At 34.8% G+C, this 11546-nt stretch overlaps 1 protein-coding gene across 1 annotated transcript; it reads right to left on the bottom strand.

The window, feature by feature from the left end:
- Positions 1 to 7857: 7857 nt before the first annotated feature.
- Positions 7858 to 8985, bottom strand: TAAR9 (trace amine associated receptor 9). The gene is made up of 2 exons (XM_006926179.2): positions 8935 to 8985; positions 7858 to 8856 (listed from the first exon to the last, which is right to left on the bottom strand). The coding sequence occupies exons 1-2, from the start codon at positions 8983 to 8985 to the stop codon at positions 7858 to 7860; spliced, it is 1050 nt and encodes a 349-aa protein (XP_006926241.1).
- Positions 8986 to 11546: the final 2561 nt, after the last annotated feature.

The raw sequence follows: 11546 nt of genomic DNA, 5'->3' as shown, positions 1-11546 counted from the left end.
GCAATGACTGATATGTTCATGTCAACTATAAATAGGAAAAGAGACATTGAGTTGCTAGCAGGAGAAATGGATTCAGAAAACATCCACGTGGCCATTTTTGTTTTGTTTTGATTTTATTTATTTATTACTTTATTCTGAAGTGCTAAAGAAAAACTAACAAAATATGAGACAAATACTGGGCTCTGATTGGAAAAATTGTATAGCCAAGCAGGGAAGCAAATAAGCACAAATCCAGGCTCTGAAAGATTAGGTTCAAAGGAGTAGAACTAGGAAAGATTTCTTAAAAACAACAAAGGGCTGTGATCTGCCCTATATCAGGAGAGTGAAGTCTCTGAGTGATGCTGACTGCGTAATGATGTCGGGGTTTGTTTGTTAGGTGACCACCAGGTTGACGGGGGATGCTACAGCCATACATGGGGTGCCTGTCTCAGGATCATGGCATTGGGTTAGTGTCCTATTGCTGCTGTAACAAATTACCACAAACTCAGTGGATTAAAACAACACAAATTTATTAGCTTACAGTTTTGGAGGTTAGAAATTTGAAATGGTTCTTATTGGACTAAAATCAAGGTATCGGCAATGCTGCATTCCTTCTAGAGGCTTTTGGGAAGGATCCATTTTCTGCCTTTCCCAATTTCTAGGGGCCACTTGTATTCCTTAGCTTATAGTATGTTTCTCCGTCCATAAAACCAACAGCATGGCATCTTCAAATCTCTGTCTGACTCTGACACGGACTTTTTCCTTCCTCTTTCACTTTTAGTGATCTTTTGAATTACATTAGGCCCACTGGATAATCCAGAATAATCTCCTCCATCTCAAAATCCTTAATTTAAACACATCTGTAAAGTCTCTTTTGCCATGTAAAATAACACAGTCACAGGTTCTGGAGCATCACTGGCCAGGGGCGGGGGAGAGGAGGACATTATTCTGCCCACCACAGGCATCTACCTGCTTCTGCTGCTGAAGTGATGTCTGATCCATGGAAGATGGTGTCCTGCTGCTCCTGCTACCTCTGTGAGATGCCTGTGTTTGGACTGTTGCATCCTAACGCATCTGTAAAGTTAGAAGGACGGGCACCTCTCATCAGGAGAGAAGCTGGAAAATAAAACCTCCAAGTTTTTACCTTTTAAGACCAAAAAACTTGCTCAAGTCAAAAAGTAAAGATTTAAAAATATACGCAGTTAGATAAAAGAGGTTTTTTTCTCTTCCACCTTTACTGCTCAGACAAGATAAAGATTTCATTAGGACTTCCAGTCAAGATGGTTCCATTAGACATCCATCATCATCAACTCCTGTTCTCCAAACACATGGAAAGGGCAGGCATATAAAAAGGGCAATGGAGGGAAAGATACAGCAAAGTTTATCAGTGAGATAATCTTTTCTGTGCACAAGAAGAGGAACAGGAACACCAAATGTGAGCAGAGCTGACAATGGGGATGTAGAGGTTTCCAGTCCAGAAGTAGCAGTGGAATTCAGGATTTCCATTCCTGTAAAGGAGTCTTGAAGCGTCCCATCCCACACGGGAAACAGTGTACAGCTCACTGCTCGAAGCCAGGGGCTGGGGTGAGGCTCTTCACCTCGAAACACGTGGGAAAGGATGCAGAAACAAAATAACTTTGCCTTAATTCCACCTAGGACTTTGGCTTTTAGAAAGCTGCTAGCTTAGAAATAAAGACACATTTAGATCCAGGGCCGGTTGTTTTCTTCTGAGAAATTATTTATTCATACCTGGGTTTGAGTTGATGATCCCAAATCTTTTTTCACTTTATTATACATGGTAACATATTGCTAAAGACTAAATGTTTGTGTCCCTTCAAAATGTATATATAGAAATTTAGTCTCTAATATGATGGTGTTTGGAGATGGGGCCTTTAGGAGGTGATTAGGTCAAGAGGGTGGAGCTCTCATGAGAGAGGTTCTGGAGAGCTCCCTGGTCAGCATATTGTCAGACCATGCTCAGCTTGGGCAACCATCAGAAGGAACTCAGGGAAGCTGCTCATGGCTCGAGTCTATTGGCCAAGTAGCACTGGCCACCCCGGACCCAGTCTGACTTCCCTGAGTAATTCATGGATCGGTATCTCTAGGCATTCTCTTAACTGCAGCACATTGATTAAGAAACTCTGCCTTAAATAGCAATCTGAAGGCTCATTGGATTGGGACCAACATTTTCATTGTATTATATGTTCTCAGCCAAAATCTGTTGCTTACCTTGATATGATTTATTATCATCTTCTAAAGAATACCTTTATTATTCACTGTGTTTTTGTGGCCGACCCAGAGATACACTCAGATCCCTCTTCAAGAAGAGAGTCTGGACCATCTGAGCATCCTATGGAAGATCATATTGATTTATTACATTGATAGCATTCTGTTGATCAGGCAGGATGAGCAAGGGCCACCTAGGATACTAGATACCTCATTCATAGCCTTGGTAAGATAAATATTTCTTAGAAATTTGCAGATAAACCCTGTGCAGGCTCAGGAGCTCTCATTTTCATTAAAGCAGTCAAGGATGTACCATCCCAAGAAAAAGACAATCGACTGCATCTTATATCCCCTATACCAAAGAAAAAAGCACAACACCTGGTAGACCTCTTCAGGATCTGGAGGCAACATATTCTACCCTTAAGAATACTGCTCTGGTCCATATACTAGGTAACAAAAAAAGTTAATTTTTTTGTTAACACACCTAGTATATGTGTGCAGGCTTTGTGTACAGCCTGGAGTAGGAAAGAGTTCTGCAACAGGTTTAGGCTACAGCATAACTGCCATACAATTCAGTGACCTTGTGGTACTGGAGGTGTTACTAGTGGAAAAGGATGCAGTGTAGATTTGATGGAAGGCTCCAGTGAGAGAAACTCAGTGTAGTCCTCTAGGTTTCTGGAATAAGGCCATGCTCTTCACAGTGGAGGATAAAGCACATTTCAAAAAATGACTCTTTTTGTGCTACTGAGTTCAAGTAGTGAAGGAACACTGGACCATGTGACACTAAGTGATCCTGTATTTTTAACTGCCCATCATAAAGTGAGTCTTTTTGGATCTTCCAAGTCATAAAGTTGGGTGGACCCAGCAGAGTTCTTCATAAAATGAAAGTGATACACCAGTCAGAAAAACCAACATCATTTTTCAGAAATGAAAAGGCATAGGCTGTCTTCCCAGGCATTATATAGGAGCTGACATTTATATTATATTCTGTTCACACGTATACACGAGTAACAGTTGCAAAGATAAGCACTTAACTGTGTCTAACGCCAAAGGACAATATTTAATCAGTTCCTAAGGACAATACTAAACTAAGCAGGATATACCACTTTAAAGATAAGACAATATATGGTTATGACTCATCTTGGTTAAATTTATGAGGCAGGCAAAGTCCACTTGGGAGTCCCCCACCTGCCTTGTGTCTACTTTCTACCATCTTTTAAGAGCTCCCTTGCACCACTGGCTATAATCAACCTGTTTGTTCTGCGTCCTTTCCTATCAATAATATGAGATGCTAGACCATCGACTGAATTAAATGAGAATATTACATTATAATTTCCATTTTATAACTAAGCAACTAAGATGTACAAAGGATAAGAGACTTAACCAAGGTAGAAGCTAGTAGTTGGCAGAGATGGGATTCAAACCCAGATAGCCTGGCTTTCCAACCTCACTCTGGACTGTGATAGTGCATAAGCCTTTGTGGATAAAAGAAGGTGTATGTTTGATATTTACAGTGCTCTCTGAGGAATAGCCTCATGTATTCCCATATTTTTTTTAGAATACCAAAGTATTTCTTAAAATACAGAAGACAAATTCAGCATAAATTAATGTTGGAGCTGGGAAAAATAAAAGAGTTCGTCTGTTTGAACATGCTGAAGAAAAGTGAAAACAAAATTAGAAGTGAATAAGTAATGAATAAGTATATCTTATGCAATCATAATATTCTTCTCACCCTTCCAATATGACATAAGTGCTAGCTAAAATTCCTAGAGACCAGAGAAACAACCTGGAAAAATGATTCAAAAACCACAAAGCATGAGGATATTCCCCATAAAGTTTAATAAATAATTAAATAGTTAATAGAAGAAATGCTTTAGGAAGGCAGAGAAAAAAAATCTAACTATATGATAGACACCAATAGTAACAGTTGACTTCTAAAGGTTTAGCTGGAAAATTCATTATTTATCCAAAACTATCATTCTTCTTTTAACAACAAATAATGAATTTGACACAAACCCAGTTTTGATGTTAAAAGTCAATGTATACAAGTCCTTCATGTTCAGAGCAAAGAATTGGAGTGGGGAAAGTAAGGTTACTCAGTATAATAGAAGTTTAAATTCTCCAGCATTTTTTCTCATTAAATATAAAATTATTTTTTAGTGATAGGATTAGACAAAACTTATCAATAGCCTAAATCTGTATTTTCTCCAAACTTTGATTATTGAAAATTTTCTATTTTAGAAAACCAAATGAAGAAAAAGAAGGTAGATTTTTTTTTTAAATGTAAAAGACTAATAGACCATTAAAGGGAAATAAAGAATTAATCATATATGTTCTTAAAAAGTATCTTTAGGGACTAAGTTCAAGGCACTATACTAAGTATTAAAATTATATGAACAATTACCAGCAAATAAAAAGTACATAAGAATTTAGTACTATTCATAAATATCAAACTACTTAATATATAAAGTTTAGAAACAACTGTTTAAAGGCTGAAAACATAAAAATTATTGCTCATGTACTACAATAGACTTAGTTTTAAAATCTAGTAATCAGAATATATTTCCTGTGTATCAAAGGCATATTTTCTTTAATGTTCACTTCAAATTAATTTGATTTTTAAATTAATATTACTAGTATATTTCTGCCTTTTTTGAATACAAATACAATGCTGAAAAATCATTCTTTAAGACTGATATTAAATTGGTTGTAATGTATCAAAGATGAAGAGTAAAAATATAAGTCGAAGGCATCATAGCTGAAGAAAAATATACATAGCATCTTACAAGACAGAAAATACATGGGGCATTCATAAAATTGAAGTAACCATCAATTACATCAGTAATGAATAAATGCTGTTATAGCCATATTCAGTTACATTTGTAGCTGTCTAAGAAGATGTAGGTAATGATGGCCTATGCTGTTTTTATAATTTGTTATTGATGGATTACTTACAGCTCAGCCACTAAATGGTAAAGTTGCTCTAATCCCAACACTGAGGCAAACTATAGCAATTGTTCTGTACCTTTCTATATTTGAATACCCCATTTCAATATTTAAAATATACATATATATATATGTATATATATGCAAAGCTCCACTAAATGTAGCAGTCGTACTTTTCATATCAACTGATTGAGAAAGAAGCATGTGAACAAAAACTATTATTAATTCAGTAATGATTTTAAGTAGATTTGTAGTATATTAATAAAAAATAAACATGTAATAATGGTACATATATGTAAAAGACATAGTATCTATGCAGGGTACAGCCTAAGGCATAAGTGGATTTATTGCTTTTTTTCAATAGTTCTGCAACCTCCCATTGACTGAAGCAGACAATTTGGGAAGCGAAGCTCAGCATGATTAAGAGACTAAGCTCAACACCATTTCAAGGTCAGATTTTATGTTGCAAACATTCTTACAGTGAACCTACTTCCATCTTCAGTGTATTTTGTTCTAAATACAGCCATGGCTCTACAGCAATTTCATATGCAGATGACCAAGAAGTTAATAGTTTATTTGTATAAATAAATGAGACATAAAAGAGAAGAGAGGTGCTGTACTTAATTATCTAATTCGTTTGGGGGGAAAATAATCAAGTGTTTTTTTTGTTTTGTTTTGTTTTATCAAAAGACTTCCTTTATGAAGGCTTACAAGGAGAATAGAAAACTAAACAAGAACGGTTAAATTTGAAGTGTATTTCCCACTTACTGATGTTAATAAGAGTTTAAAAATATCACTGAACAGTATTTATTACTGCAACCAGTTCAAATATTATATTCTATATAAAATACAATATAATCTAAGTGAACAAAATAGTATATACCTTTAAGTTCCCACAAATAGTTTTCTTTATTATTTATGAGAGTCAGTGTAAGTTTACACTTGCAGTTGAGGAAAGAAACACATTTCTGTGAAAACAACATACTGACACATCAAAGGGACACACACTGTGAGTTCTTTTAAGGAATGAGGTATGAGACCTTAACTGTGATCATTTGAAAAGTAGTCAGTAGACCCGTTTTTTGGCATATGGTCTGAATCACAAAGTATTCTACTCTGAAGACTTTCATATTCCTTTTACCTTCTTTTATCTTTAATGTTATTTTTTCTCCTAAATACTGTCAGCTCTATTTGAAAAGTATTAACAGACAAATACGAAACAGCTTAATCTTGTATAAAGTACTTCTAAACTGGTTCATTTATAAATATGTAATGTTAATGTAGCTCTTTTTGCTTAGTTATCTCTTCATTTCATAAAGCAAGTCTGTTATAGAATAGTCTGTGAAAATCAGCTACCTAAACAAAGATTTAAGGCTGTGATTCAAAGACTTGAAAGGGCAAATCACTCTATTATTAATTTTTTTTTTAAGTTTTACTCTATTTCAGAACACTCAACATATCAACATATGCATTTTATTTTATTTATTTATTTATTAATTTTTTTTGCTTGCCCCTCATGCATGAGAACATAACCAAGTGAAGTCTCATTCAATCAAAAGCACTAACTGTAGGATTCTAATAAGGAGCCAGAAAGACAAAGAAGTAGAAACAGCAAAGGATTAATTCCTCAGATTGCAAGGACTTCAGCAATCGTGCCTGGTAGCTTGGGTTGACAAGAATGACATAAGCCCTAGCTGTTAATTTTGTGTTGATAGCAGCAGAATCCTTAATACATCTGTGAGCCTATATATTTTTAACATATATTTTTAATTAAAATTTATGCAACTAAGAAATGTTATCAGATGAGAAAACTGAAGCTGTTCCTGGAATATAATACCAGTTTGGTTATTTGCTATTTTGAAATAATCCTTGGTTATATTTGGGTCACTAAGCTTTATATTTTCAATGTTGTGTCTAGTACAAAGAAAGAACTCAAAAGTAAAAAAAAAAAAATGTGAATTTGAATTAGCTTTTTTATAAAATTATTTTACTTCAAATTATGTTTAAAAAGTACAGAAGCCAGCTTTTTGTCGACATGCTTATTTGGCATAATAAACTACGTTCTCCAAAAGTAAGATGTAGTGTATAATCACATAATCACTATGCATATTCTTTGTGAACACAGTCTTTCTAAAATGGAGAGAAGTGTTGCTAGGGTTCAGAAAATACAAGAGTTCCAGTGTTTTTCGGACAATCTTCAATTATTAGGAAGTTCCGCATTCTAGCTTTCTATAAATCATTTTAGGTTTAAAGAGGTTTCAAGAATTTATAACCTTATTTTACTTTCCAAACAAAATATGCTTTAAAGATTTTTGTCTCTAAAGAATATAACTTAGAAGTTAGGCAGGAGCTTTTTTCTTCCCTCTATGGATTTTAAACAACTGAATATTGGTAATAAGTTTAGGAGAAACTGCAAAGTTTCAAATTCTTTGAAGAAACAAGTAGGAAATTCAGAGAAGCTATTAAAATTATTGTAAAAATTAGAAAAACAAAAAAATATGAAATAGCAAATTTTATTGATTTATCACTAAATTCTAAAAAAGGTGCCAAAATACATGAAGAAGACAAATGCTTTGGAACAGCTAACTGTTGAATATAAAATCCACCTACTTGGCAAATCATTACACTTATCTCTCTAGATCCAAATATTTAATTTTGCATGTGAAGTTAATTCCAGTTAGTGTGGAAGACTCTTCAGTAATTTTGTTAATCTGGATCAGGTTCCTCAGAAAATAAATTAATTGTTGATGAATCACTCCTTAAGACTTTGCCACTTATAATAAGTTTTATTGCCTTCCGAAACCATGGGTAAAAGAAAGCATATATCAAGGGGTTCATAGCTGAATTATAATAAACACACCACACTAAAATCTCATAAACATAAGGAGGAGTTATAAAATTCATATAAGCATCAATCACAGCATCAATAATGTATGGTAACCAAGAGACAAGAAATGCTGCCATAGCAATACCCAATGTTTTAGCAGCTTTTCTCTCTCTCTTTGCTACTCTTTCCTTGTAACTCTCTGAAGAGGACTGAGCTTGGCTGGCTGTACTTTCTATCTTCCTAGCTTGATGTTTAGCCACTAAAAATATCTTACCATATATAAACACCATGGCAACCGTGGGTACAAAGAAGAGGAGAAAACAAAGTAAAACCCAATTTTGATTCAATGGAGCCTGGCATCCTCCTACACAGGTAAGAGCAACTACTAGTTCCTCAATTCCTTCTTCATTGGCCCCAGTGTAAAAAATAGAAAAACTGTATGTGACAGAAAAGAACCAAGAGAGAACAATGCATATTCCTGACACGGAGACAGTAAACTTGGTTGGATAGGTCAGAGGATCAGTAACAGCAATATATCTGTCAATAGAGATACAGCATAAATGAAATAAAGAAGCAAAACAGAAGGAAGTATCAAAACACGTATGAAATTTACAGTAACTCTCCCCAAAGTACCAGCAGCTTTCCACAGACCTCACTGTGCTGAAGGGCATCACGGTCACTCCCACCAAGAAGTCAGCACAGGCCAGGGAGGCGATCAGAAAATTTGTAGGTGTGTGCAGCTGTTTGAAGTGCAGGATAGCAATCATGACCAGTAAGTTCCCAAACACAGCTAGTACTGCCCCCAAACCAAGGACTGCGTACAGAATTGCTCGAGGTCCTGGTGAGTAAGGAGTTTTGACGCAGGATCCATTCACGTTCTCATAGCAAAGCACCACAGCTTCCAGAATTGCTCGAGGTCCTGGTGAGTAAGGAGTTTTAACGCAGGATCCATTCACGTTCTCATAGCAAAGCTCCACAGCTTCAGCTTGGAAGAAATCGTTCACCATTGCCTTCTTGTTTGAATTGTTTTAAAGTTCTCAGAATTCCTATTTCAGCAATTTAAAGCAAGAAGGAGATGGCGATTTGAAATGCTTCTGGAAGAGAAAATATCTCTAGTTAAAATAAAAGTTAATAACTTTCCTACTTTTTTTTTTTTTTTTTTTTTGCATATTAACTATAACCATTTGGTCTTCCCAAGGAGCACTTATTCCTAAGTTTTTAATATATTTTCAGTGGGAATTTGTTTCAGGAAGCCATTAAAATTGTAGTCAAATTTAGTACTAAATAAATGGCTGGAGATATACTTAGTCCAATGATATATATTATTATTACATATTTTATTGAATTGGCTAATCATTGGAAAATCCCTTTATTGTGTTACTTTACCTTTTGAAATCTCACCTGTAACCACCTGAGCTGAGAAATGATTAGGCTACCAAAAGTTGAGTTTTATTTACTAAGTTATCTCCCCTGAGTAACCACTTCAGCAGTGATGACAAGAAGGAAGACATAAATTACATCTCTTCAAATTATAACCTCAAAAATCCCTATAGAATAGGGTGTGAAGACTGAAGAAACATTTACTCATAATACCTTGCTAAACTTACTTGATGTATATATTTCTTTTATTGCTTATATTTTGAGTTTGTATTTTTCCTTTTATATTTACTCATGGCTTGAACAGCTTGAGATGAATTGGAGGACAGTTCTTATCAGATTAATACTAATGTAATCTGTGTGTAAGTATTTTCTGGGCTAACAGCCAGTTTTAGATGTCTAAAATCAATAGCATTGATTAAAATAAATAGTAGCTCATTTAGCCCCTCATCTTCCCCTCCTTAAAGAAGAAAACAAACACTATAGTTTGAACCCTAGCACAGAGAGTGGGCAACAACCAGAATACTCTGGAGTGTTGTCTTGACTAACCATGTCTCTGAAAAGAATGGATTTATGCTAAGTTATCCAAGGTTCAAATGGGGACCAAATAATACTGAATAATTAATTTTTACTTCATTTGCCCATAAAAAAAAAGTGCAACTTTACACCTAAATCTTAATTTTTGAGCTAGAGACTGTACTATGTTAATTGCTATTTATGTCAATACCATTAAGTCTGGCCTCTGTTGAAAGTATAGGATCCTAGAAATAGCTTTGTGTCTACCTACAGTTGTTATTCGACTTATTTTTCCTCAAATGGGAAGACCAGTTTGCCCCAAAGATGTATTGATTCCCTGGTTCCTGAGACTTAAAATTAACTAGACATTTTAAGTGTGTGTTTTCTTCTTATCTCCAAACCCCGTCTTAATTACCCCACTAGTCGTCAAAATAACAAAAAAAAAACATTGCAGTCCACCATTAAGGAGGGCTACCCACTGAACATATGCGTATATACTTATATCTACATATCTTTCTTTTTCATTATCCCCACCCCTAACCATTCCTCTCTCTGAGGCCATTTGACAAATTAGAATAGTTGTTAAAAATATTTCTGTCTCAATAACATCATCCCCATGAATTAAAGCAAAAGAGGATGTAAAAAAAGAACATTGTTCTAGTGAAATTGAAAAATGGGAATTGGCACTATCTGTTACATTTGTGTCTAGGAAAACAGTTTGAAATAGAGTTTAATCAATGCAACAGAATTATGTTCTACAGATACAAATAATTAATTAGAAAGAGCACAAGCACAGGTATGTCACCTGTCCTCGAAAAGATGTGATAGAAAGTTTCTTTAAGTTCTTTTTGACTTTTCATGATGCTGGAAATTCTCAGTAAAGTGTCATCTTTAAGAGCAATCTGGAGGGTGTATTTTAACTGTGAAGAGGAATGTAGAAGAATATTTTTCATATCTAGTATCACATTACACCTGTAGACAATCCATTCCTGCCTAGCATAAAGCATTGGGCTGAGTGAATGAGAAACTGGAGCCGTTCATTGTACGACAGAAAGTGTAGAAAAGTCAGGTGCTTGTTGGATAATTTTGAACATAGAGCAGTCACAGGCAAGCTCAAGGACATAGTGGGACCCTAAGAGGAGGGATGCCAAAGGAAATATTTGCCAAGTGTCAGGTGCATATTGTTACATTTCTTTTTTAACATTTGTTTTAAAATCTTAATGATTTCCTATAACATTCCTGGACATTTTTGAAGCTTTAGAGCAGAAGAGACAAGATTTTGTGTCCTTCCTGATTCAATGCTCTTGAAGAAGAGACAGTTGATTTGAATCGCAAATAGTCTAGAACAGAGATATCTAATAAAACTTTCTGTGAAACATTCTATAATCTGCACTGTCCAATATGATATCTACTAGCTACTTGTAGTTATTAAATATTTGAAATTTGGTTAGTGTGACTGAGAAATTGATTTTTAAGTTTAATTTAACTTTTATTAATTGAAGTTAAATTAGCCATATGTGGCTAGTTACTGTTTGGGGCAGATTAGGTCTACATTAAAGGGATAAAACAAAATAAACCGATCAGAATTTTGATTTAATTTCAAGTGTTTAGTTTCATCATACGAACTTTATTTAGGTGATTTTGTCTAGCAAAAGTTCACTCATTGCACTGAAAA

Source organism: Pteropus alecto, unplaced genomic scaffold, assembly GCF_000325575.1.
Source record: "Pteropus alecto unplaced genomic scaffold, ASM32557v1 scaffold79, whole genome shotgun sequence".
Lineage (NCBI taxonomy): Eukaryota > Metazoa > Chordata > Mammalia > Chiroptera > Pteropodidae > Pteropus > Pteropus alecto.
The sequence above is the reverse complement of the archived record's forward strand: the minus strand, read 5'-3'. Positions and strand labels throughout refer to the sequence as shown.